Source organism: Dryobates pubescens, chromosome 17 (assembly GCF_014839835.1).
Source record: "Dryobates pubescens isolate bDryPub1 chromosome 17, bDryPub1.pri, whole genome shotgun sequence".
Taxonomy (NCBI): Eukaryota; Metazoa; Chordata; class Aves; order Piciformes; family Picidae; genus Dryobates; species Dryobates pubescens.
The window spans coordinates 22,398,857-22,426,195 of NC_071628.1; the positions used below are offsets into that span (position 1 = coordinate 22,398,857).

Here is a 27,339-nt window from a genome sequence, read left to right on the forward strand (position 1 = left end):
CACTCCAAGCCCTCCACAGCTCTCCTGGAGCCCCCTTCAGGCACTGGAAGGCTGCTCTAAGGTCTCCCTGGAGCCTTCTCTTCTCCTGGCTGAACCAGACCCCAACTCTCTCAGCCTGTCCTTGTAGGAGAGCTGCTCCAGCAGGTCTTGCCTGTGTGTTGAAGCCTCTTTCCCAGCCTTATCCTCTGCTGTGGTCTGATGTTTCTGTGTCTGTGGGAGTCAGGCCTTCCTTTTCTCCCACCCCCCATGATTTTTCCCCATGACTAATGAGCTGCTGCTTGAGGCTCAGCACTGAAATGGAAAATTGTTTAGGCTGGAAAAGACCTTTAAGCTCTTCAGGTCCAACCACTTGCCCAACACCCCCAAGTCCTCTGCTTAACCACGTCCCTCAGCACCGCATCTCTGTGTCTCTTAAACACCTCCAGGGATGGTGACTTTGTCACTGCCCTGGGCAGCCTGTTCCAGGGTTTGAGAGCCCTTTCAGGGAAGAAGTTTCTTCTCATGTCCAACCTAAACCTCCCCTGGGGCAACTTGAGGCTGTTTCCTCTTGTCCTGCCTCCTGTTGCCTGTGAGAAGAGACCGATGCCAGCCTCACTCCAGCCTCTTTTGAGGTAGCTGTAGAGGGTGATGAGGTCTCCCTTCAGCCTCCTCTCCTGAGGATGAAGCAAGCCTGGTTCCCTCAGCTGTTCCCCCTGTGAGCTGAGTCTCACAGAGCTTTGTGTCTGAGGCACAGCAAGCTGTCTGCTGAGCCTCTTCCTCAGCAGAAGGTGCTGCAGCATCATTGTGACCCCAAAAGTCACATCCATGGGGTGGCTCAGCTCCTGCTCTTCCAGGAGGTGGAGTGACATCATGTGTTGGATGAGGCCTTGGGCAACCTGGTCCAGTGGATGGTGTCCCTGCCCATGGCAGGGGGGTTGGAAATAGGTGATCTTGAAGATCCCTTGCAACCCAAACCCTTCTGTGAATCTGTTGAAGCAGAAAGAGCCTAGAGCTGAATGCTTCCGAGGCCTTGGGGGAGCTTGAAGCTGAACTTTGTGCCCAGGAGGACTCTATTTAGCTGGAGGTGGGGGGAGAAACCTGAAAGGCAACTGCACAGAGGGCCCAGCTGTGTGGTTTGGGGGAGGAAAAGGGGAGAGAGCAAAAGGATTTTACTGTTCTAATAAAGGCAGAAACTCTCCTCCTTCATCTCCTATCAGAACCCTTCTGTGTTTCCAGTTGGCAACTCTGGCAAGAGTGGGAGTTGAAAGCCATTTGCCCAGCCTCTCCCCCCGCCCCAGCTGTGTTGCAAAGGCAAAGCTGACAATAACTTGTGCAGCTCCTCTGGTGCAGCCCAATTTGGGGTGCCTGCAACGTGCTAAGTCCCCACATTGGCTAAGGAGTCAGCAGGGGCTGTGTGTCTGAAGCTGCTGATACACAAAGGACCTTTCTCTGTCACTCCTGACCCTCTGAAAGTGTCTTAATGAGTGAAGTCTCCTTCAGGAAGCCTCCTCAGCAAGGAAAGGAGTGATAAGAGGGATTCAGGACCTCTGGGAGCAAGGGGGCAGGTGGAGAAGGGCAGCTGTGGCAGGTAGGGAAGGAGCAGATGTTTGGAGGAGAGTGGGAATGCAAAATCAGAGAATGGAGCCCTGGACTGGCTTGGGTTGAAGGGACCTTCTCAGGTCACCTAGTCCAGCCCCACTGCGGTCAGCAGGGACATCTGCAGCTAGAGCAGGGTGCTGAGTCCCAAGCCACCTGACTGGGAATGGTTTCAGGGATGGGGCATCTGCTACTGCTCTGGGCAACCTGGGGCAAGGTCTCACCATCCTCTGTGAAAAAATGACTCCATTAATCTAGCCTGAACCTCCCTCTTTTAGTGTAAAACCATCACCCCTTGGCCTGTCAGAACAGGCCCTGCTGGAAGTCTGTCCCCAGCTTTCTTCTTGTCCCCTTCAAGCACTGAAAGGCCACCAGAAGGTCTCCCTGGACCCTTCTCTTCTCCAGGCTGAACAAGCCCAACTCTCTCAGCCTGGCCTCACAGCAGAGCCCTTCCAGCCCTTCCATCAGTGCTGTGGCCTCCTCTGGAGCCACTCCCAGGAGGTTAATACCCTCTCCTATGAGGACAGACTGAAAGAGTTGGGGCTGTTCAGTCTGGAGAAGAGAAGGCTCTGAGGTGACCTCATTGTGGCCTTCCAGTATCTGGAGGGGGCTACAAGAAGGCTGGGGAGGGACTGCTCAGGATCTCAGGTAGTGATAGGATGGGGGGGAATGGACTGAAGCTGGAGGTGGGGAGATTCAGGCTGGAGGTGAGGAGGAAGTTCTTCCCCATGAGAGTGGTGAAGCCCTGGAATGGGTTGTCCAGGGAGGTGATTGAGGCCTCGTCCCTGGAGGTGTCTAAGCCCAGGCTGGATGAGGCTCTGGGCAGCCTGATGTAGTGTGGGGTGTCCCTGCCCATGGCAGGGGGGTTGGAACTGGCTGATCCTTGTGGTCCCTCCCAACCCTGACTGATGCTATGATTCTTCTGCTGAGGATACTCCAGAGGTGAACGCAGCACCACATGGGTCAGTGCTGGGAAGCACCATGTCTAGAAGTGAAAAACCAGAATGAGAGAAGCAGAAAAGCCCAGAATGCTGCCCAGTGTTGTCATCCTGTAATTACCCAAGCAGATCAGTTGGTTGAAGATGAAACCCCACACTCAGAGCTGGTGGGGAAATTCCTCTGGGTCTTTAAAATTCACCATTAGCTGGCTCATTAATTTCTATGGGGTTTGGGTTTTTTTTTTTGGGGGGGGGGAGGGGTGTTTTGGGTGGGGTTTTTTTTCCCCTTCCTCCAGAATGCCCTCCCTTGTCCTGCTGCTCTTCATCTCCTTCAGCAGCTTGGCTCTAGCTTCAAACCCAACTTTAAAGGGCGCAGCTGCGTCTCTCATCCATCCTTGCGGGTTCCCCGTGGGGCTCTCCTATTCTGGTCACGTCCCACCTCGCTTCCCTTGCACGTAATGCCCTCCTCTGCTCATTAACAACCCTCACACAATGCTTCACAAAGCCCAGCAGAGCCCTTCCTGGCCTCCTGACAGGCAGTCAGGGAGGATGGGGAAGGGCTGGGCAAAGCAGAAAGGACTTCCCAAGGGCTGTGCCACAGCCCTGCGCCAGGATGAGCCTTGGAGCCAGGTGTGCCCAGCATCCTCATCGGCATCAGAGAACTACAGAGGGCTTTGGGTTGGAAGGGACATTTAAAGGCCATTGAGTCCGACCCCATCTCCAAAAAATGGGGGGTGGGAGTTGGGGGGAGGATTTCTTCACCCTGACACGACCTGTAAAGGTCATCGAGTCCAATCCCATCCCAAAAATAGGGTCAGGATTTTGGGGGAGGGAGGATTTCTGCACCCTGAAGGGACCTTAAAGATCATCGAGTCCAATCCCATCCCAAACCCGAGGATTTCCTGCACTCCAGTCCCGAGTGGCTGTGCCCCGGGCGCTGGGGGCCGGCGCTCAGCCCCACGCCTGCTCCCGCACGCTTGCCGGGCACCGCGGCGCGGGTTGGACTGGTCTGGTGAGGGTGTGTGGCGCCGACTGAAGGACAGGCTGCTGTTTGTCTCAGAGCCTTCCTGGCTGCCGATGACAAAGGGTTCAGCAGCGTTTCGTTGTGCTAGGAGTGGCCCTTGGCTGTTCTCTGGCTGAAGCAGTGGCAGGAACGAACGCTGGCACCGGCTGTGTGCCGCAGCCTTGCTGCATCCTCCCGGTGCTGGAGAGGGGTCTTTAGCAAGCTGGTCCTGTTGCCTCCACACCCTTGCTTGGCTCTCTGCCCCCACCTCCACCCCCACCCCTCCCATTTAAGCTAGTGGGATCTGCAATCTTTTGTCGTCTCCCTCTGCACCCTTGGTCTGCTGTCACTCCTCGTGTGTGGCGTTCCACGCAGGTTTTCACCCTCATTTTCACTCGCACCAACCTCACCCTTCCTCTGCGAGAAGTTACCCTAAGCCTTCTGCTGCCTGCAGCGTGCCTCAAGCGCCTAAATCACAGAACTGTCAGGGTTGGAAGGGACCTCAAGGATCATCTCGTTCCAACCCCCCCCTGCCATGGGCAGGGACCCCTCACGCTAGATCAGGTTGCCCAGAAGCTGAAGAAAGGGCAGCAGGTTCCCACCTTCCCCTTCCAGAAAGAAGGGAAAGGAGACAGGGAAAACAAAATAAAGGGCCAAGAAGCCCAGAAAAGGCTGCTGTGGGGGGCAGGCTCCTAAATGAAAGTGTCACTTTGGGGCTCCGAAGAGCTTCGCCTCAAGTTTAACGAAGCTCCTCCCTGCTCTCAGCCATTGGCTGCCGCGGAGGCTTCCCATTCTTTTGTATGAAGCAGCAATGCAGCTGTCAGCCTCACAAGCTTCAAGAGCTCTCTGCTCCGCTGAATGAGTCGAAATGGGCAGGAGATCCCCCGTCGCTTTCTTTGTGGTCCTGTGGGTCAGCCAAGCGGGGACGTGGGCGGCAGGACGCTCCAAGGTGAACCCCAGGATCATCACAGCTCCGCAAGGTAAGTTGCCGGCGCCGCCGCAACCTTGAGATGCGGCAGCGGCCGGCTGCAGCTGACAGCTACTCGCTGTGCCTGCCGGGGGGACGGGGCGGCTTGGCGGAGAAGCTTTGCTCACCTGCCTCTCGGCCTTTGCAGAAGAGTTGGTGGTGGGTTTGCCATTTCCTTGGTGCCTTCAGGGAGACTTTTTGGCTCTCCTTAAAATGAGCCAAACCTGCTTCTCCTCCTGATTTGCTTGACTGCTTGTAATTGAAATGTTAGACCACAGAAACAGAGGATTGTTGTGGCTGGAAAAGACCTTTAAGATCATCTAGTCTTTTTTTTTCTTACCCACCCTCCATGTGTGTATCCTAACCCCATTTTCCTCCCAGCTGGGTGTGTTCCCCCCCGTTTTCCTCCCAGCCCAATGCCCCCTCCCCGCCCCCCAGCCACGGTAACCATTTCCCCTGAACTTGCAGGGAGAAATGGGGAGAGAAAAATCTCTTTGCACAATGCAGTTCCTTTCCTTATTCCTCTGCTGTGTCCTCACCCTCTTAGCTGCAAACAGAGGGATGGGAGCAAATATTTGCAGAGAAGCTCTGCTCTCTGAAAAGCTCACACACACCACACCCCCCCAAAAAAAAATGCCACTCCAGGACCTCTGATCTCAGCACAAACCTGAACAAAGAAATGTTTGCAAGGGGCAAGCTGGGAGGCCAGCCTCCAGCTTCGTGTGTTGAAAAGAGCAGGCTAACATTTACTGCTCCCATGTCTGTCATCCAAGCTTTTTTTTTGTTGGATTTTGGGGTGGGTTTTTTCCCACCACCACCCCCTCTTTTTTTTTGGGGGGGGGGGGAGGGATTAATACCCTCCAGGGAGGCTTTAAGAGAAAGCCCCCAGCTTGTCTCCTCTTCTCCCCTCAGAGCCCGGCGGGTTGAGGCAGGCTGCAGAGCTCTCGCTGCTCTGCAGCACAGCAGCTCCTCTGTGCTTCCCATTCAGCAGCAACTTCAGAGGACACCCAATTCCCCCTGCTTTTTTTTTCCCCCCTGCACCATCTGTTACTCCACTGCTGTTATTTCTGGTCCCTTTCTCCTTCAGGCCCATCGCTGCCTGCAGGAGAAAGAGGGGAAGGCTTCGGTGGGTGGCTTGGAGGTGCCGTGGTTGCACAAAGAGGAGAGACCCACCCCCCTCCCCCCGGCAAGGGAGGGCAGCGAGAGGTTGCTCCTAGCACTGCATCCTTGGTTTTTATCTGCTCAGGCATTGGAACAGGCAGCCCAGGGAGGTGGTGGAGTCACCATCCATGGAGGTGTTCAAAATAAAAGATGCTCAGGGCACGGAGGGCATCAGCAGGTTGCTGCACACAAACGCATTTGGGTGTTCAAAACCTGCCACTTTGGGATGTGGTGTGGTGGCCACGGTGGTGTTGGGTTGGACTTGATGATCTGGGAGGTCTTTTCCAACCTTAATGACTCTAGAAAAGGGGAAGCAAGAGGAGGAGAAAGCACAGAGCCTGACAGTGGGGATGTAGGGGGGGGGGGTGTGAAGGTCATGCTTATCTCCATAGACATTTCTCCTGCTCTGCTTAGGGGAGAAATGGGGGGGGAGTTGAATTTGTGGTTTGAAACACCTGTCCTGGAGTGAAAACTGTGCTGAGGAGGAAAAGGAGGGCTCCAGGTGGTTGCTTTGCACCTGTCTCTTGTGGGCTGTGCTTTGTGTGCACCTGCAGCACAGTCATTTGGGCCTCTCCCTGCAGCTGTCAGGGGGTGGCTTTCCCGGCACTGAGCCCGGGGCGGATCTGTCACCCAGGAACACCAAAGCTAATTAGTGCTGGGACACCTCCCTGCAGAGGGATGAGCTTGTGCTTAGCTCTGTGCCTCTCTCAGTTTTCTGAGCTCAGCTGTGGCACGGCCCAAGGGTGATTTCAGGGAGGCATCGGTGATGTGTGGCACCCTCGTTAGCAGCCAGCCTCCCCAACCCCCCCTCCCCCGGTGCAAGCCTTGAGGAAGTAGGTCTGTGGGTGAAGAGTGGAGGCTCTGGAGGAAGGTGAAGAAATGAGAGAGGGGCAAAGGGGATGCAGTGGCTGAGAGGGAGCCCTCTTGAACTTCCCCAATGCTCCACACACACACGGGGCAAAAGGCCACGGGGCTGCTGGCTTGTGGCTTGGAGCCCTGGTGTGGGAGGCTGGGAGCTGGGTGGAGAAGAGAAACGCTCTGGGACCTTCAGATAAGCATTTGTGGCGGGGCTGGGGCTGCCTGTGCTGTGCTGCAGGGTTGGCCTCAGCCCTGGGCTCTGCAGGAGCTGGCAGCTCTTCACCTAATTAAACGTCTCGCATGCCACAGCCCACCAGTAGCGTCAGGTACGGCAGCCTCAGCAGAAACACCTCGAGATGCTGCAGCCCGCGGCTCAAGGCAGAGCTTCCCGCTGCTGCCCAGAGCTCAGCTCGCTCCAGCAGGAGAGAGGCTGTGTGTGGGATCCCTCTCCAGGCTCTGCAGCGTTCAGGGAGAGCAGGAAATGGGTGCTGGGCACGGTCGCGGCTTCCCTTCTATCTCTGAGCTTTGCTCCTCTTGCCAGCGCCCCACCAGACCCAGGCTGGGAGCCCTGACCTTGCTGCTGTGCCCTGGGCTCCCTCGTTGTGAACTGGGGGGGGGGGGGGGGAGGAAAGTGCCTGGGCTCAGGCAGCAAAATCCCAAGCTCAGACCTAAAGACAAAGGAACAGAGTCAGCCTGCCTCAGGACTTGGAGCTCCTGGATTTAAGTAGTTTCACAGTCCTGGGGAGTTGGGCTGGTGGCGTTGGGCCAGGGTGGTGGGTGGCTGGAGGGAGCACTGTGTTCTGCAGATCTTCCCCCAGGTCTGGAGAACAGCTCCTGGGAGGAGCAGCTGAGGGAGCTGGGGTTGTTCAGCCTGGAGGTAAAAGGGGCTGAGGGGAGACCTCGTTGCTCTCTACGACTCCCTGAAAGGAGGTTGGAGCGAAGTGGGAGTTGGCCTCTTCTCCTTAGGAACAAACGATAGGACAAGAGGGAATGGCCTCAAGTTGCACCAGGGGAGGTTTAGGTTGGACTTGAGGAACAATTTCTTCTTTGAAAGGGTTGTCAAGGCCTGGAACAGGCTGCCCAAGGCAGTGATGGAGTCAGCACTGCTGAAGGCATTTGAAAGTCATGTGGATGTGGACGTGGTTTAGTGCTGAGCTTAACAGTTTTGGGTTTATGGTTGGACTCAGTGGTCTTAAAGGGCTCTTCCAAGCAAAACAATTCCAGGGTTCTGAAGCCAGCCCCAATGCCTTGGCTGCTGCTCTGCCTTTATTTTGCCTCCTTGCTGCCAAGAGGTGAGGGATCAACCCAGCAGGGAGTGTTTGGCACCCAGGGCAGAGTGAGGGCATCCCTGGAGCCCTGCTAGCAGCTGGCACAGGTGGTTGGCTCTCAGCTCCAGCTGGGGAAGCAGCTATTTGAGAGCAGGTCTGACTCTGCAGGATTTGTTCCTCTTAGGGGAAAGAGGCTGAGGTCAGCTCCAGGGCACTGCTCCTACCTAAAGGTCCTTTTTTCCAGACATAGGGCTCTCTGTCTCCTCTTTGCCTTTGCTGCTGACCCAGCACACAGACAAGCCAGGGGCTCTTCTGGCTGTTACCCTTTGCAGCCTGCTAGCCAAGGGCGATTCTAAAAGGCAAGTTCCTTATCTGTTGAGATTTGCTGATGGGGAACAACTTCAGCTCTCAGCAGCTTCAGCCTCGCACGCTGTGTTCCTGCTTATCTTCCTTTTTATCTCCCTCCTCTCCTGGCCCTCCTGTATTACCACTTACTTATTTTTCCTAACCAAGCCCTGACCAGCTGGGCTTTGCTGTGGAAAAGGTGGCATCCACATCCCACGTGGAGCTCCTGCCTGTCAGCACACATAGCCTGTTTGCTCTTCTGCTCCATCAGAGTGAGGGAGCAGGCGGCTCCAGCCCCTGCGCGGCAGGCGGGAGGGTAACATCCCAGCCTGCCTGTCTGATGACCGGAAAGTCACCGCGCATTGGGACAGCCTGAAGGCTGGGGAGGGGCAGCCTGCTCTGGCCTGGGGGCTTTGGTGCAGCACAGGAAGAATGTTTAGCTCCTGCCAGGCTGAAGATTTGTCTCGTCCCTTGTCCCTGTTCACTCGCACGTGTGGAGAGCCGAGGCGAACACCACCGCAGCCTCCCCCCAGCCCCTCTCTGCTGCATTTCCACCTTGGGGGAGGATGGGGTCTGGCAATTTAATGACTCCCTTCTCTCTCATTAACAGAGAATAGAATAGAATAGACCAGGTTGGAAGAGACCTTCAAGATCATCCAGTCCAACCTATCATCCAACACCATCTAATCAACTCAACCATGGCACCAAGCCCCCCCATCCAGTCTCCTCCTAAACACCTCCAGTGATGAGGACTCCACCACCTCCCTGGGCAGCCCATTCCAATGGGCAATCACGCTCTCTGTCTAGAACTTCCTCCTAACATCCAGCCTGAACGTCCCCTGGCACAGCTTGAGACTGTGTCCTCTTGTTCTGGGGCTGCTTGCCTGCCTGGGAGAAGAGACTAACCCCCACCTGTCTACAACCTCCCTGCAGGGAGTTGCAGAGAGCAAGGAGGTCTCCCCTGAGCCTCCTCTTCTGCAGGCTAAGCAAGCCCAGCTCCCTCAGCCTCTCCTGCCAGGGCTGTGCTCCAGACCCCTCCCCAGCCTCCTTGCCCTTCTCTGGACACCTTCCAGCAAGTCAAGCATCTCAGGTCTGGAGCCCTCAATATAGGAAGGACCTGGACCTGATGGAGAGGCTCCAGAGGAGGGCCATGAAAATGCTCAGGGGGTTGGAGCAGCTCTGCTCTGAGGCCAGGCTGAGAGAGCTGGGGGTGTTCAGCCTGGAGAAGAGGAGGCTCCAGAGAGACCTAATAGCAGCCTGCCAGGGCCTGAAGGGGGCTACAAGAAGGATGGAGAGAGACTGTTTGCAGAGGCCTGCAGGGACAGGACCAGGGGCAAGGACTTCAGAGCAGAGCAGATTGAGATTGGCTGTTAGGAACAAGTTCTGCACCATGAGAGTGCTGGAACACTGGCAAAGGTTGCCCAGGCAGGTGGTTGATGCTCTGTCCTGGGAGATACTCAAGGTGAGGCTGGAGAGGGCTCTGGGCAGCCTGATCTAGTTGAGGCTTTCCCTGCTGCCTGCAGAAGGGGTTGGACTGGATGAGCTTTGGAGGTCCTGGACCATTCTGTGATCTCTGAGGGCCGTAGGAACTCTTCTGGGCTCTCAGGGTGCTGCGTTCAGCTAGCACAGGAAGAGCTGCTCCGAGGTGAGGCTGCTGGGGAGAGGTGGCAAAAGGAGAAGATCGTGGTGCTAGCACCAGTGTTCCCTCCTCACTGAATGCAGGAGGCCTTTCTCAGGAGCTGTGGTCCCCCCCACGGGCGTGAAACATCTTGGCAGGACAGTTTCACATCGAGCTCTCAGAGCATCACCACTTCCAGGAGAAGGCTTCTCACTTTCCCAGCACTGCTATTTTCTGCAGCCAGCTCATTTTTCACAGGGTTGGTGCTGCTGGTAGCATGAAAATGTTGAAATGTTGAAACAAATTTGTATTTTCCTCTCTTTTTTTTTTTTGTGTTGCTCTGGGCAGATTGGAAAAGAAAACCCAAAGCAAAACAAACCAAGGCAGTGAATCACAGCCACCTCCTGTCACAAAGAGCGTGACACACACACACAAAAACAACAGGCATGGGCCAAGGCAGGAAAAGTTGTGGCTGCTGCTCTGAAAAGCCTCGAGGCTGGGAAAAGGAGCCAGATGCAAATTGCTGCCCTGCTGCCCCAGCTCTGTGCCAGCCCTCGGCCTGCTTTGGGGTCAGAGCTGGAGAAAATTGGCCTGGGAAGGTATTCTGAAGCTGGCAAGCTAAATCTGTGCCTGGGCACTCGAGTACAAAGTAAAGCAAAGGGCTGAGGGCAAGGTGCTTTTTAAAGAGCCCTTGCAGCCAGAAAAAGGGCTTGGAAGGTGAGGTGGAAGGAGGAAATTGCTTGTTTTGCAGCCAGCTGTCTCCTGTTGAGCTACATCCTCTGGTGTGCAGCTATTCCTGGTGGCTCCCAGAATAGGATTTGTTCCTTCTGTTGGCCACTCTTCAATCCCAGCTCCAGCCGGTGTAGTAGGCTCCATCTGAGTGTGGTGTGACAGGAATGCTGTCAGGAGTGCTGCAGGAGGTGGCTGTAGGAAGCATCTCCCACCAAGTTCAGAGCAGCTGAAGTCTGAGCAAGCAGGCTCTGGAGGAGAAGCTGCCCTCAAGGACAGCTCTGCTGCTCTACTGCTGTCATGACCCAGGCCCCAGCCTGAACCCTTCAGCTGGTGTCAGCATCCTCCTGCAGTAATTGCTCCACTCCTAATTGCCCTCTTGGGTTACACCCCTCAGGCTGTGCTGCTATCCAACAAGAGCTGGGCAGGCTGAGAGCTGGCTGCAGGCAAACCTCCTGGAGTTCAAGAAGGCCAAGTGCAGGGTCCTGCACCTGGGGAGGAACAGCAGCAGGCACCAGGACAGGTTAGAGGTTGCCCTGCTGGAGAGCAGCTCCATGGAGAAGGAGCTTGGGAGTGCTGGGGGGCAGCAATGTGCCCTGGGGGCCAAGAGAGCCAAGGGAAGCCTGGGGTGCTGCAAGAGAAGTGTGGCCAGCAGGGCTGGGGAGGTTCTGCTCCCCCCCCTGCTCTGCCCTGCTGAGAGCACAGCTGCAATCCTGTGTCCAGGTTGGGGCTCCCCAGCTGAAGAGAGACAGAGAGCTGCTGGAGAGAGTCCAACAGAGAGCCATGGGGATGCTTAGGGGGCTTGAGCATCTCCCCTGTGAAGAGAGACCGAGAGCCCTGGGGCTGCTCAGTCTGGAGAGGAGAAGACCGAGAGGGGATCTGATCAATGTCTGTCAATAGCTGAGGGGTGGGGGGCAAGTGGAGGGGCCCAAGCTCTTCATGGTGATGTGCACTAACAAGACAAGAGACAAGGGGCTCAAGCTTGAATGTGGGAAGTTTCACCTTAACATGAGGAGAAACTTCTTCACAGTGAGGCTGCTGGAACCCTGGAGCAGGCTGCCCAGAGAGGCTGTGGAGTCTCCTGCTCTGGAGACTTTCCAACCCCCACCTGGATGCATTCCTGTGTGGACTACCCTGGGTGATCCTGCTTTGGGCAGGGGTTGGACTGGGTGATCTCTTAAGGTCCCTTCCAACCTCTAATGTACTGTGGCACTGTGGTTTATTCTTCTGTCTCTGACTGTGCTGGGAGGAAAAGGGCAGCACAGGCTTGAAGGAGCTGGGGGGGACATTCCTTGAGGAATGCAGGGAGAAGCTCAGCCAGACACCCTCCTCTGGGCTGCTCACAGCAACCCTGGCCGTGGGTTTGATCCTACCTGGGATAAGAGAAGTTCTGGGGGGAGTCAGAGCTGAGTGTCTGGTTTCAGCTGACTGCCAGTAAGGCTCTGGTTTGGCTTTCCAAGGCTGAGCACTGCCCTGCTGCAGCCAAGGATGGACGTGAGAGGAATGGTTGCTGAGGGCTCCTGCCGGTGGAGGGGGGCAGGCAGGGGCTGCTAGGAAGGTCTGCCTGGCCTTCCCTGGCACCAGACCAGGAGGCTGCAGGGCTGAGACCTAGCTGATGCTCATTACAGGGCTGGGAAGCCTGCAGCAGTGAGTTGGAGGATTCCAAAGGGCTCCTTACTGCCGCTGCTCTTCTGTTCACTCTAGACAGCTGAGACTTCATCCTCATTCCCCATTTGAGGGGAATGGAATTAAGCTGGAAGAGAGGAGATTGAGACTGGAGATTAGGAAGAAATTCTTGCCAGTGAGGGTAGGGAGACACTGGCACAGGTTGCCCAGGGAGGTTGTGGATTCTCCCTCCCTGGAGGTGTTCAAGGCCAGGCTGGATGAGGTCTTGAGCAACCTGGGCTGGTGGGAGGTGTCCCTGCCCCTGGCTGGGGCGGGGGGGGGGGGGGGGGGGGGGGGGGGGGGAGTGGAACTGAATGAGCTTTTAAGGTCCCTTCCAACCCAAACCATTCTGTGACTGTGCAGCCAGAGCTCTTTCTGCTCAGCTCTACACCTTTGCAGAGGCTGGAGGCTACCTGGGGGACCACACAGGTCCCCTTACCCTGTGTCTGCCTCCTGGCTGGTTTCCCTGGGGTGGGAGAAGAGGGCAGATGCGGCTGAGCAGGGTTGCTGAGCTGGCCTGGGCGGCAGCAGCAGGGCCAGGGGTGGGGAGCTGGCTGCCAATTAAAGCTAGAAGGCACAGTGGCTGGTTTGCTGGTGGATGCTCCTAGAAGGGCTGGGGGCAGTTTCTTTTCTTTTTTTTGTTTTTTCATCCTGGAAGGCTTTTTTGATGATAAATCAACCTCTGGAAGCTGATCCTTGCTAGTAGGGAGGGGGGTGGCCATGCTGTCCTGTTCAAACCATCCTTTTGTTGCTCTGCTATTGTTCCAGTGACCATGGAATGAATTAAAAGAACACACCCCCCACCCCCACCCCCCAAAAAAACCCCTTCCATCATCACAGGCCAAAGTTCCACAGCTTCCAGCAGGAGCCTGGGACTCTCATTACAGGGAAGGGCCTCTGGGGAAAGGAACAAAACCTGCCTCTAAATTTAGCACCTGCAATCCGTGGGGGTGCAGCGAGCTGCTTGGCTTCAGGGCTGCTGGGGGATAAAGGCAAAAATAACCCCAAAACCAAACCCTGCCTGCTAGATGGTGAGGCTGTGTCCCCACAATCAAAGGCCCTGGACTCCTCTTGCAGGGGCACCAGCTCCTGTGCTGCAGAATTTGGGGAGGGGAAGGGGTGAGGATGCAGGAAAAGGGGTGGGAATGGGCAGGGGATATTGCTAACATGTTAGCCTGCCCTCTCAGGTAGTCATTTCGTGTTCCAGAAGGAGGAAAGCAGCTTCCTAGGAGCCCCAAGCACTCTGGGGGACAGCCTGCAGAGGGTAGGCAGAGCCCTGCTCAGCCAGCCCCGCGGCGCTGCCCCTGCTCAGCCAGCCCCGCGGCGCTGCCCCTGCTCAGCCAGCCCCGCGGCGCTGCCCCTGCTCAGCCAGCCCCGCGGCGCTGCCCCTGCTCAGCCAGCCCTGCTTGATAGCACAGGCTTGGCATTCAAGTCTTGTTCCTTCCACGCTGCAGGTTAAGGGGAGTCTCTTTTGTTGCTTGCTGGAGGTTTTGGGCCTGTTGCCACCTCTCTGGCTGTGTCTTGGCGGCCACCTCACAGAGGTGATGCAGCTTTTGAGCAGGGCATGCCCACGCCCAGCAGCTGGGTTACCCACCCAAGAGGGTGGCTTTTGTCTTAGCCTGCCCTCTCAGGTAGTCATTTTGTGTTCCAGGAGGAGGAAAGCAGCTTCCCAGGAGCCCCAAGCACTCTGGGGGGCAGCCTGCAGAGGGTAGGCAGAGCCCTGCCCAGCGGGCCCCATGGCTCTGCCCCTGCTCACCAAGCCCTGCCTGATAGCTCAGGCTTGGCATTCAAGGCTCATTCCTTCTAGGGTGCAGGTCAAGGGGAGTCTCTTTGCTTGCTTGCTGGAGGTTTTGGGCTTGTTGCCACCTCTCTAGCACCCAAAGAGGGTGGCTTGATATTCCACCCCCCCTTCCCCCTCTTTTCCCCATCTCCCCCTTTTCTTCCTGCCCTAGCTCACCCCTCTGCTGAATGCTTGCTGCCTGCTGCCAAGATGCTCCAGAGCTTACCAGAAATAGAGTGGAAATCATTAATGCACTGAATATTTGCCTTCTGTAGTGTAACTCTGAAAAAAAAAGAAGAGGAGGAAAAAGCAGCACATTTGCCTAGCTAAGAAGTGTACTCTGGGAGCTGGAGCCTTTCTGCTGCTCCAGCAAAGCCCTCCCGGGCATTTGGATTGCACACAAGGCAGGCTGAGAGCTTTTGGAGGCTCTACCTCCTCCTCCTCCTCCTCCCCCCACCATAAGTATGGGCTGAATGGTTTCCTCTGCTCCCAAGCATTTTGCTGCTGATGGCAAAGATCTCTGCAGGGCAAGCAGGAAGCAGCCACATGAACACCCCTGTGGTTGCAGGGTCTTGGAGGGAGTGGTTGGGAGAAGAGCCAAAGAATCATAGAATCCTCAGGGTTGGAAGGGAGCTCAGGGCTCAGCCAGCTCCAACCCCCTGCCATGGGCAGGGATACCTCACACCACAGCAGGTTGCTCACAGCCACCTCCAGCCTGGCTGCAAACAGCTCCAGGCAGGAGGCTTCCACCACCTCCCTGGGCAGCCTGTGCCAGGCTCTCACCACCCTCCTGGGCAACAACTTCTTCCTCACAGCCAATCTCAATCTCCCCACTTCTAGCTCTGCTCCATGCCCCCCAGTCCTATCCCGCCCTGACCCCCTCAAAAGAAACAAGCCCCAGCATGGGGTGGTAGCCAGGAGGGTGGTTTGGCCATGGGTGGAGAAGTCCCTCTGTGGAGAGGATGTTTGATGTAGATGTTGCTGCTCTATCTATGGCCTCCTCCTTCCTTTGTGAGGGTGCTTAGTAGTGGGGGGGGTTGGAGCAGTTCAGGGAGGGCTTGTGCATAAGGGTAGTGTGAGAGCTCTTGAGTGATGATCAAATGCTGCTTATCTCCAAAGTGTCTTGGGGGAGAGGCAGGATGAGAAAGAGCAAGCTGCTGAAGCTGCTTGCTCTGACTCGTGGTGGACTTCAGCTCGGTGTTGCTGCCATACCCTGCCTGCTTGGGAAGCTCCTGGAGAGGACTGATGCCCACAGCAGGGCTTCTTTGAGCTGCTCTCTAGACCCTGCCCTTGGCAGAGCTGTGGCCACAGCTGCTGACTGCTCTGGGAAGCCAGCACCTGGGGCTAGAAATGAGTCTGTCATCAGTGGGGTCCCTGCTGGTGCTATGCGGTCAGGGCAGGAAGAGCAGAGGTTCAGCCTGCACCAGGGGGCCCCTTTTTGGTCCCTCTCTCAGAAACCCCTCTTGCAAAAGCATTTCCCAGGAGGTGTGGGGGAGACCTTGCAGCTCCCAGCCCCCCTTGCAGCTCCCAGCCCCCCTTGCAGCTCCCAGCCCCCCTTGCAGCTCCCAGCCCCCCTTGCAGCTTTCCTTCCCCCCCCCTTTGCAGCTTTCCTTCCCCCCCCCTTTGCAGCTTTCCTTCCCCCCCCCTTTGCAGCTTTCCTTCCCCCCCCCTTTGCAGCTTTCCTTCCCCCCCCCTTTGCAGCTTTCCTTCCCCCCCCCCTTTGCAGCTTTCCTTCCCCCCCCCTTTGCAGCTTTCCTTCCCCCCCCCTTTGCAGCTTTCCTTCCCCCCCCCTTGCAGCTCCCAGCCCCCCCCCCCCTTTGCAGCTCCCAGCCCCCCCCCTTGCAGCTCCCAGCCCCCCCTTGCAGCTTTCCTTCCCCCCCTTTGCAGCTCCCAGCTCCCCCTTTGCAGCTCCCATTGCAGCTCCCAGCCCCCTTGCAGCTGAGCTGCAAGCTCTCCCCCACACCTCCATGGCAGGCCAGAGCAAACCCTCCAGGGTGTCCCTTTTGGGTTGTCTCAGCTGGAGACAAATTGTTCCTCTGAAAACAACCCAGAAAGGAAACCATCACTGCAAGGATCTCCTGGGTCCCAGAAGCTCACCAAGCTTCCCCTGGGATGAGGCTGGCTGCTGGGTGAGCTCTGGGGAGCATCTCTCAACCCCAGCTGTGGTTTCCTCACGTCACATTGCTTCCCCTTTGGGGAGGAAAACCTCCACGAGCACAGCAGCTCCCCGAGGGTATGAATTCCTCCCTGCCAAAACATCTCAATGGCTCTCTGCTGGCACCCGTGGCAGAGCTGTGGAGACAGGCACGAGTGGCTCTTGGGTGGGAGCACTCTGCTGCGGTCCAGCCCTTCTGCCAGGGATGGAGGGGACCCATGGCAGCTCTCTGAGTTGTCTTCATCCCTCTAGGCTGGGTGATGACACTCTTCGCTACAAGGAGGACACTGAGGGGCTGGAGTTGTGTCCAGAGAAGTGCAGTGAAGCTGGGGAAGGGTCTGGTGAGGAGCAGCTGAGGGAACTGGGGGAAAGGAGCCTGAGGGGAGACCTCCTTGCTCTCTACAGCTTCCTGAAAGGAGGTTGGAGTAAGGTGGGGGTTGGTCTCTTCTCCCTAGTATCAGGTGGTAGAAGGAGAGGAAATGGCCTGAAATTGTGCCAGGGGAGGGTTCAAGTTGAAGCTGAACACAAATTCCTTTGCTGCAAGAGCGGTCAGGGATTGGCACAGGCTGCCCAGGGAGGTGGTGGAGTCCCCAGCCCTGGAGGTGGTCAAGAAAGGTGTGGCCATGGCACTTGGGGACATGGTTTAGTAGCCATGGTAGCTGGGTTCTGGTTGGACTCAATGATCTTGGAGGTCTTTTTCAACCCAAACAATTGATAGGGCTGGGGGGAATGGAAAAAAAAAGCAACTAGAAGTGGGGAGATTGAGATTGGCTGTGAGGAAGAAGTTGTTGCCCAGGAGGGTGGTGAGAGCCTGGCACAGGCTGCCCTGGGAGGTGGTGGAAGCCTCCTGCCTGGAGGTGTTTGCAGCCAGGCTGGAGGTGGCTGTGAGCAACCTGCTGTGGTGTGAGGCAGGGGGGTTGGAGCTGGCTGAGCCCTGAGCTCCCTTCCAGCCCTGACAGTTCTATGATTCTATGAAGCAGTTCTCTGATTCTTAGAATGGAATAGAATAGAATAGACCAGGTTGGAAGAGACCTTCAAGATCATCATGTCCAACCTATCATCCAACACCACCTAACCAACTAACCCATGGCACCAAGCATCCTGTCAAGCCTCGCCCTGAACACCCCCAGTGATGGCGACCCCACCACCTCCCCAGGCAGCCCATTCCAATGGGCAATCACTCTCTCTCTGTAGAACTTCCTCCTAACCTCCAGCCTAAACCTCCCCTGATGCAGCCTGAGACTGTGTCCTCTTGTTCTGGTACTGGTTGCCTGGGAGAAGAGACCAACCTCTGCCTCACTACAACCCCCCTTCAGGTAGTTGTAGAGGGCAATGAGGTCTCCCCTGAGCCTCCTCTTCTGCAGGCTAAGCAACCCCAGCTCCCTCAGCCTCTCCTCACAGGGCTGTGCTCCAAGCCCCTCACCAACCTTGTTGCCCTTCTCTGGACACGCTCCAGCAAGTCATGCTCCCCTTGGAGAGCACAGGCTGCTGGTGAGCCTCCCAGGGCCGGTGTCTGACTAAGCAGGTGTGGAATCCAGGGCTGCCGAGGTTGATGTCTGACCACGCAGGAGTGGAATCCGGGGATTGCACTCCCGGTCCTGCCTGGGGAATACTGAAACTGCAACCACGTTTCAGAGTGATGTCACCGGGAGCTGCTAGCAGGAATCCTGCTCCCAAAGTAGGCAACAGAAGCAAAGCTGACTCCCGTTCCCAGCCCTTACAGGGAAGCCCTGCCCGTGCTGGGCTGCTCGTCACAAGTCCTGCGGCTGAGGAAGAGGGATGGATGTCACCGGGCTGAGGCTGCTCTCATTCCCGGCAGCAGGATGATGTGCAGGAGCCCGGGCCACACACTCAGCCCTGACTCACAGCCCAGCCTGCATTGCTGGGGGGGTGAGGCTCCTGCCACAGGTGGAGGGGACGGAGCCCTGTGTCCGTGAGTCAGTGTTGGGCGGGCAGCAGCTTTGCCTCCTGCAGCCGGATGGCAGCAGGGATGTGGTGGGGTCAAGGTCCTGGATTGCTCAGCCTGTCCAAAGAGGAAGAAGTGACACCTGGGGAATGAGAACTTGTTTGTGAAAGGTGGGAGTCAGGAAAGGAGTTCCCTGATTCAGGCAGGGAGAGCAGATGGCAGTGTCACCGGCGGTGTGCCAGGGAAGCTGGGACACGCTGCAGCGACAGCTGAGGGGCTTACAGCGTGTGGCGGTGAGAGGAGCTCCTGGGGCTGCTGGGTGCACTCCTGGGGCATCAGCAAGTGGGGTGGCAGTGAGGACTTGGCTGCAGTCAGCACAGTGGTGAGCTTCATGCTGCACCAGCTTAAATCCCATGGACCCAACCCTCTGTCCCCTTCACAGGGCAGCAGCAGGAGAGTTCAGGAGACCGCAGGAGCTCAGGGCAGCACAGGTGGTGCCAAGGAGCAGGTGAGCCCCAGGCCCTGCCTGCTTCCCCCTCTTCATGCTGTCACAGAATCATAGACCTGTCTTGGTTGGAAGAGATTTGGTTTATGATCATTGAGTCCAACCTTCAACAGGGCTCACACTTAACAAGGGTTTCATGAGGAGCAAGAGAAGGACCTTCCTCTCCTCTGCACCAGTGCCTCTCCCAGGAAGCAGAGGGTTCTTATCCTTCCTTTGAAGGACCTTCCTCTCCTCTGCACCAGTGCCTCTCCCAGGAAGCAGAGGGTTCTTATCCTCCTTCCTTTGAAGTTCCTGCATCTCCTCTGCACCAGTGCTGCTCCAAAGAAGCAGAGGGTTCTTATCCTCCTTCCCTTGAAGGTTCTGCACCAGTGCTGCTCCCAAGAAGCAGAAGGTTCTTATCCTTCCCTTGAAGGACTTTCCTCTTCTCTGCACCAATGCTGGTCCCAGGAAGCAGAGGGTTCCTATCCTATTCTCCTTCTCTGGAGACATTCAAGACCCATCTGGATGTGTTCCTGTGTGCCTTGTGCTGGATTCTGTGGTCCTGCTCTGGCAGGGGGTTGGACTCAATGATCTTCAGAGGTCCCTTCCAACCCCTAACATCCTGTGAGCCTGCCCTTGAAGGATTTGCCTCTCCTCTGCATCAATGCTGCTCCCAAGAAGCAGAGGGTTCTAATGCTCCTTCCCTCCCCTCCCCAGAGCTTTATCTCAGTTCCTCATTTTAAATTGCTGGCACCAGCTGATGGGCCATCAGCTCCATTTCAGGCAGCCACAGTCCTCCCTCAGCACCTCTGAATTGGACACACACACACCTCCCTTTCCCCCCTCCAAAATACTGGGAGCCCTGCAAGCTGGTGACTAAGCCCTGTCTGGGATGCAGGAGTCAGCTGCCAGACCGGGGAGGGAGGAAGGACTGAGCTGAGTCAGGAGCAGAGCTGGGTTCTTCAGCGTGCCTGCAGCCAGCCTGCACGCCCACAGGCTGCTGCTCTGCTGGGACATCTGTTCTGGGGGTTGGGGCCATGCACAAAGCTCTGGGGTGCTCTGGGAGCCCCCCAGCCTTGCAGAGGTGCTGGGGAGGGCCAGGCTTTGCCCAGGCTCATAGGGCTTCGCTGAGTGTGTTCCTGGAGCCAAAGAGCTCTTGGGTGTGTCAGCAGAGCTGGGTTTGATGGGAGGCAATCCTGATCCACCCTGTCAGATGGGAAGCAGGATTCCTCCGGCTGTTGCTCTCAGCACAGACACAAACTGGAACCCAGGAGGTTCCACTTCAAGCTGAGGAGAAAATTCTTTGCTGTGAGGGTGTGCTGGAGGTGCCCAGAGAGCCCTGGGGCTGTTGAGCCTGGAGGAGAGCAGTCCCAGAGGGGATCTGAGCAAAGCTCAGCAAGAGCTGAAGGGCTGGGGGCAGGAGGCTGGGGCCAGACTCTTGTCAGTGGTGTCCATGGACAGGCCAAGGAGCAATGGGCACAAACTGGTGTCCAGGAGACTCCATCTGAGCAGGAGGAGAAACTTCTTTGGTGTGAGGCTGCTGGAGGCCTGGAGCAGGCTGCCCAGAGAGGTTGTGGAGTCTCCTTCTCTGGAGAGGTCCCAGCCCCACCTGGACATGGTTGAAGCCAGGTTGGTCTCTTCTGCCACGCAGGCAAGCAGCCCCAGAACAAGAGGACACGGTCTCAAGCTGTGCCAGGGGAAGTTTAGACTGGAGGGGAGGAGAAAGTTCTTGCCAGCAAGAGGAATTGGCCCTTGGGCTGTGCTGCCCAGGGAGGTGGTGGAATCCCCATGGCTGGAGGTGTTGCAGAGGGGATTGGATGTGGCCCTTGGAGCCATGGTTGAGTTGATCAGACGGTGCTGGGTGCCAGCTTGGGCTTGATCAGCACTGAGGTCTTTCCCAACCTGATTGATTCTATGACATTGTGATCCTGGGGAAGTTGCTGTGGGTGACCCTGCTTTAGCAGGGGGGTTGGACTGGATGATCTCCAGAGCTCCCTTCCAGCCCCCAGCATGCTGGGGTTCAGGGGTTCTTTCAGGCTGATGCTGTCTGTGTGTGCTTCAGAGGCTTGAGCGTGGGTCCAGCTCCTTTGGAGGCCCATGTGAAGGTGCTGGACTTACTTGGATATATTTGGCTTAAAGCTTGGACAAAATGGTCCATGAGGTCCCTTCCACCCTGACATTCTCTGATCCTATGGACCTCATCCAGGGGCATCTCCTTCTTCCTTTCCCCCCTCCTCCTCTTCTGTTACCTCACCCTGCAGGCATCCTTCCGAGCTGCAGCGGGCTCCATTTCTCCCTCATTTCATCTTGTTCCTCCCCAATCTGCTGTGTGCAGAGCACAAAGCTGCTCTTTCTCCCATCCCTCCCACCCCCCCCCTCCCCCCCCAGCCCCAGGGTTAGCATTTCAATTGACAATTGTGCCATTGAGCTGCTGCTGCTGGGGGCTTGGCAGCAAATGCCAGGCAAAGGGACTCAGCAGGGTTGGAGAGGCTCTGGGAATAAGCTCTGTGTCTTCTGGAGCTCCAGGGCTTCATTTCAGAGGGAGGGTGGTGGCAGGGTCATGCTTTCCCCTTTCTAGGAGGAGTGAGAAGTGTCAAAAGCAGCCTTGGACTTGCCAGGATGGGGGTGACCCCCTTCTGTGGGGACACAGTCATGGAACCACAGAGTGCATTGGGTTGGGAGGGACCCTCGAAGGTCATCTTGTCCAACCCCCTTGCAGTCAGCAGGGATCATAGAACTGTCAGGGTTGGAAGGGACCATCCAGCTCCAACCCCCTGCCATGGGCAGGGATACCTCACACCACAGCAGGTTGCTCACAGCCACCTCCAGCCTGGCTGCAAACACCTCCAGGCAGGAGGCTTCCACCTCTTCCACCTCTGGATCCTCTCCCTCCACCTCTGGCAATGGGCACTGGCAGCCCAGAAGGCCAAGGGCAGCTCAGCTGCCCTTGGCCTTCTGGGCTGCCAGTGCCCATTGCTGCCTCCCTGTCCCAGGCCTGATTCCTGCCCCCCTCAGAGCTCTCCCAGACCCTTATCCCTCCCTGACACCCCCCCTGCAGCTCCTGGAAGGCCACCAGAAGGTCCAACTAGATCAGGTTGCTCAGAGCCCCATGGAGTTAGGCCTTGAGTGCCTCCAGAGATGGGGTCTCCACCAGTTCCCTGGGCAACCTCTTCTAATGTTTCGCTGCCTTCATTGTGCAGAGCTTCCTCCTGGCATCCAAGCCTGCTCCAGTTTCAAACCCCACTGTGAGCCTTCACCTGCCCTCTGCAGAGTCAGCCTCGCCTCTTGCAGCCAGCTCTCAGGCTGGGGGTTGCAGGGCTGCTCTTCCTCATCCTGCCAAATGAGAAGCAAAAGTGAAAGGGAAGAAAGAGAAGCTCAAGTGAAACCTCCTCTGTTCCGCCCCCCCAAACCACTCACCCGAGGCAGAGCAGAGGCTGAGTGCCACTTGTGCAGGGCAGAGGCTCCCCAGCCCCTGCTCACAGAAACACCTTCCCAAGGCTCTCTGTTAAAACACCTCCAGGGATGGGGGCTCCACCGCTTCCCTGTTCCTGCTGCACAACTGCTGGGCTGGCATTGGGCCACAGCAACCCCAGGCAGGGCTGCAGGCTGGGGGCAGAGTGGCTGAGAGCAGCCAGGCAGAGAGGGAGCTGGGGGGAGGGGTGGAGAGCAGCTGAAGAGGAGGCAGCAGTGTGCCCAGGGGGCCAAGAAGGCCAAGGGCAGCCTGGCCTGCAGCAGGCAGAGTGTGGCCAGCAGCAGCAGGGAGGTCATTGTGCCCTGGGCTCAGCACTGCTTAGGCCAGCCCTGGAGTCCTGTGTCCAGCTCTGGGCTCCTCAGTTTCAGAAGGCCATTGAGAGACTTGAAGGTGTCCAGAGAAGGGCAAGGAGGCTGGGGAGGGGTCTGGAGCACAGCCCTGGCAGGAGAGGCTGAGGGAGCTGGGCTTGCTTAGCCTGCAGAAGAGGAGGCTCAGGGGAGACCTTCTTGCTCTCTGCAACTCCCTGCAGGGAGCTTGGAGCCAGCTGGGGCTTGGGCTCTTCTGCCAGGCAGGCAAGCAGCCCCAGAACAAGAGGACACAGTCTGCAGCTGTGGCAGGGGAGGTTGAGGCTGGAGGGGAGGAGAAAGTTCTTGCCAGAGAGAGTTGTTAGCCCTTGGGCTGTGCTGCCCAGGGAGGTGGTGGAGTCCCCATGCCTGGAGGTGTTTAGGAAGAGCCTGGATGAGGCCCTTGGTGCCATGGTTTAGTTGATCAGCTGGTGCTGGGTCATAGGTTGGACTAGGTGATCTCAAAGGTCTCTTCCAACCTGGTTAATTCTATCCTATCCTATCCTATCTATCCCATCCCATCCTATCCCATCCTATCCTATTTTACTCTATCCTATATTCAATTCCCTCTCCTGCTGCTGTGCAGCCCTGTGGGGCAGGGAAGGGCACCCTGGAGGTGTGGTGTGGGTGAGGAGCTGCAGGCTGGAGGGGCAGAGGCTTTCTTCTTCTGTGCCATGGCACAACTCCAGCCTCTCCTGTTGGGGCTGAGGTGCCCTTGTGAGGCAGTGCCCCACACTGGAACAGCCTTGCCCAGGGCAGCAGGGGAGTCACCATCCCTGGAGGTGTTTAAAAGCTGTCTGAATGAGGAGCTTGGGGCCATGGTCTGACAGCTGTGTGCAGGAAGATGTTAGGCTGCTGGTTGGACTCAATCTTCTTAAGGTCTTTTCCAGCCAGGCTTTCCTGTGATCCTCCAGATCCAGTTGAATCAGCAGCAGAGCTGCAAGCACACTCCTGGGCCTTGGCTTAGCAGAGCTGTTTACTCTCCACTTAGTGATTCAGTGTGGTCCCTGGGGAGCTGTAGGATAAATAATGCTCTGGAGCCAACCAAAATGATTGTTTTGGGGCTTGTTTGTTCCTGGCTGCATGGAGCAGAAGGGTGGCCTTGCAGGTTGCTATGGCTCTCACAGCTGAAACTTAAAGGGAAAAGCCTCAAAACTAAAGCAAAGGGCACCCAGGGCTGGGCCAGGAGAAAGGGGGGGAGGTGGAGGAGGAGGAAGAGTTGGGGCATGGCTGCAGGTGGAGTAGCAGCAAATCTGTGGGCTGGAGGCTTGAAAAGAAGAGCAAAGGTTGCTGAAGTTTGGCCAGGCCTGTCTGAGGTGTGCTGGTGATGGGTTGTGGTAGCTCAGTGGGAGGAGAAGGGCTTTGGGGGCTTCCCTGTGCAGGGGCTGTTGCCTTCCTCCTCTGCAGGTTGGAACAAGAAGGATGTTTAGAGAGCTGTGAGGCAGTGGGGTGGTGGAAAGGGCTAAGTCCTCTCCCCCCCCCCCCCCCCCCCAGCAAGCATAAGCTGAGCCTGTGGCTGCTGAGACTCTCCAGGCTAGCTGGCACAGCTGGCTGCATTCCCTGCTTGGAGAGCAAAGGAGTTGCACAGTCACTCTGAGAAGACTCCATGCCAGGCTCTCCAGCAGCCAAAGCACTTGCCCAGGACTTTCTCTGAGTCCTTGGACACAGGCAGGGTGGTCATGCTGAGGAGGGGACAGGGACCATCGTCCAGCCAGGCTTTCTGGCTGTGGAATCCCAACTGCTGGACCTCTCCCATGCTGCTGTGCAGCAAACCGGGGCAGGGGAGGGCACCCTGTTGGTGAGAAGCTGCAGGCTGGAGGGCAGAGGCTCCATCCTCTCCCTTTGTGGCTGAGGTGCAGTGAGCCTGCCCAGGGCAGTGGTGGAGTCACCATCCCTGGTGAGACACTGCCCAGGGAGGTGGTGGCAGCCTCCTGCCTGGAGGTGTTTGCAGCCAGGCTGGAGGTGGCTGTGAGCAACCTGCTGTGGTGTGAGGTGTCCCTGCCCATGGCAGGGGGTTGGAGCTGGCTGAGCCTTGAAGTCCCTTCCAACCCTATCAATTCTATGATTCTAAGAGCTCCAGCAGCAGTTTCCTTCCCTCCTCCTCTTCCTCTATCACCAGCCCTGCCGGGGGCCAGACCGGGAGGGGGTGATGGCTCCATTGTGCCTGCTCCCCTGGGGCCAAGGGGACAATAGCTCAGCTCTGAGCCTGGGAACTGCCTTTTGGAGCTGGCTGACCCTCGAGGTCCCTTCCAACCCTGACAATCCTGTGATTCTATGATCCCTGGAGGTGTTTAGAAGACCTCTGGGCACGGAGCTTAGGGTCTAACAGTTATGGTCAGGCAGATGTTAGGTTCTGGTTGGACCTGATGATCTCAAGGGCTTTCCAAACCAGGCCAGCCTATGACTGTGTGACCCCCCAAGGGGCTGTGAGCAGCACAGTGGAGGAGCAAGCCACCCATGGAGCAGGCATTCAGCAGCCCTGCGGTGCTCTAAGAAGCCTTCTGTACTTGAGGCTCTGCAGAGCCTGGGTTCAGGGAGCTGGGGGCAGAGAGTGGAGCTCTGGGCTGTGCAAGGATTGTCCTCTGGCTGTCCTGCCAAGCAGCCCCCTATAAATAGAGAGGCCACGTGCCACTGATTAATGGCCTGTCTGGTGCCCTTGGCTGGCTGGGAGCAGCAGCACTTGCCAGGAGAGAGGCCCCCCTCTCCTCTGGGAAAGGGCAGAGAGGGAGTGCTGGAAACAGCCTGCTCTGACTGAGCTCCAGGGCAGGCCTGCTGGGAGACCTGTTCCTCCTCCTCCTCGCTGCAATCCCTCTCATGCCCTTGCTGGAGGCTGTTGTGGGATCACAGAGCCAGGACCTTTCAGCTCATCCAGTCCAACCATTCTCTAACTCTGCCAAGGCTGCTGCCAAACCAGGTCCCTCAGCACCACAGCTCTGCCTCTTTGAAGCACCTCCAGGGATGGGGATTCAGCCACCTCCCTGGGCAGCCTGTGCCAGTGCTTGAGAACCCTTTCAGGCAAGAAGCTTCTTCTGATGTCCCACCCAAACCTCCCCTGGGGCAACCTGAAACCATTTCCTCTCATCCCATTGCTTGACACTAAGGAGAAGAGACCAGGACCCACCTGGCTCCAACCTCCTTTCAGGGAGCTGTGGAGAGCCAGGAGGTCTCCCCTCAGTGTCCTCCCCAGATCAAACCACCTCAGGTCCCTTAGCTGCTCCTCACAAGACCTATTCCCCAAACCTTCCCCCAGCTCTGCTGCCCCTCTCTGGACCTGCTCAGGCTGCAACTCACATGCAGCCTGCTGTGGAGCTGGGCCCCAGCACAGCTGCTCAGAGCTGCCCAGATGCGGCTGCACCATCCCAGAGAGGGATGCAGGACCCCACTGAGTGAAAGCAGAAGCCCCAGGGCAGGCAGCTCACAACTGTGCTGTGGTGTGGGGCCAGCCTCCCACGCCTGAGCTTGCAACATGGAGGGGAAGGGAAGATGTTTAGAGGAAAGAGGGGCTGGAAAAGCCAGAAGGTGAAAGAGGAAGGAAAAGAGGGGAGGACAGGCAGTGCTTCCTCCCAGCTGGGCCTGAAAAGCTCCCTGTTTGCAGCAACTGGTTGTGACACAGGTCCTAGGTCTTGCATCTCACTTGTAGGGGGTGGGAAGTCATGAGTTGTGGCTTTTGTTGCTCCCTTCACATGTGAGCTCTGGCCTGGAGGCTTCAAACCGTCTCCATCCCTCCCACACCCTTGAGGGGATGATGCTGGAGGTGGGCGAGGAGAGCTGTGATGCTGGGCTGTGGCTGGCAGGAGATGATCTTCCCTGTGGGCAGAGGGAGGTGGACCCTGCAGAGGGTTTTCAGCCTACAGAGCCAGTTCTAAGTCACTTTGAACTTCTGCTTTCCTACAAGAGAGCTCTGCTCTCCTCTGAGCACAGACTGAGGCAGTCGGGGCTGTGCAGTCTGGAGAAGAGAAGGCTCCAGGGAGACCTTCTGGTGGCCTTCCAGGATCTGCAGGGGGCTCCAAGAAAGCTGGGGAGGGACTTTGGAGGGTGTCAGGGAGGGATAGGACTGGGGGGGATGGAGCAGCACTAGAAGTGGGGAGATTGAGATTGGCTGTGAGGAAGAAGTTGTTGCCCAGGAGGGTGGTGAGAGCCTGGCACAGGCTGCCCAGGGAGGTGGTGGAAGCCTCCTGCCTGGAGGTGTTTGCAGCCAGGCTGGAGGTGGCTGTGAGCAACCTGCTGTGGTGTGAGGTGTCCCTGCCCATGGCAGGGGGGTTGGACCTGGCTGAGCCTTGAAGTCCCTTCCAACCCTATCAATTCTGTGATTCTAAGAGCTCCAGCAGCAGTTTCCCTCCCTCCTCCTCTTCCTCTATCACCAGCCCTGCCGGGGGCCAGACCGGGAGGGGGTGATGGCTCCATTGTGCAGCTCTCCTGCTCCCCTGGGGCCAAGGGGACAATAGCTCAGCTCTGAGCCTGGGAACTGCCTTTTCCCCTGCCTGCCTGGCTCTGATCCTGGCAGCCCAGAGGGCTCCCAGCTCCCCGTCCTTGCTCCTTGTCGCTTGCACCGAGGCTGCGGAAGGGGCCCGGTGGGGGTGGCTGGGGATGCTCTCTGCAGCTGGCTTCTCTCACCCAGTGTCTTCTCTGTGCTGGCCCTAGGTGTGAAAGAGTATGTGTTCCCCAGGAGTGAGAAGTACCCAGTCTTCTACCACGAGGAAAACAGCTCAGCCATCTACGTCGGGGGCGAGGGGAGGCTTTACTACTACGACTTTGCCACCTCTGAGAACTACACGGTAAGGATCCTCTGCTGGCAGGTTTGGCCCCACAGCCCCCCTAAAGCAGTGTCTTTGCCAGCAGAAAAGCCAGGCCTGGAAGGATCTAGTCTCTACTTAGCCTGCCACATCCAGTTGGGAAGTCCAGAGAGAGGGCAACAGAGAGCCGGAGCAGGTCCAGAGAAAGGCAACCAAGCTGGGGAAGGGTTTGGAGAAGAGGGCTGGGGAGGGCTGAGGGAACTGGGGATGTTTAGCCTGGAGAAGAGGAGGGAGACTTTATCACACTCTACAAGGAGGCTGTGGTGAGGTGAGGGTTG

At 57.3% G+C, this 27,339-nt stretch overlaps 1 protein-coding gene across 1 annotated transcript in view; it reads left to right on the forward strand.

The window, feature by feature from the left end:
• The first annotated feature begins 4,246 nt into the window (after positions 1–4,246).
• Positions 4,247–27,339, forward strand: part of SEMA7A (semaphorin 7A (John Milton Hagen blood group)) — a 44,130-nt gene continuing 21,037 nt past the window's right edge. The window contains exons 1-2 of the mRNA XM_054169102.1: positions 4,247–4,496; positions 26,910–27,043. Coding sequence (XP_054025077.1) covers positions 4,385–4,496; positions 26,910–27,043 — 246 coding nt within the window. The 5' untranslated portion in view covers positions 4,247–4,384. The remainder of the gene's footprint in view (positions 4,497–26,909; positions 27,044–27,339) is intronic.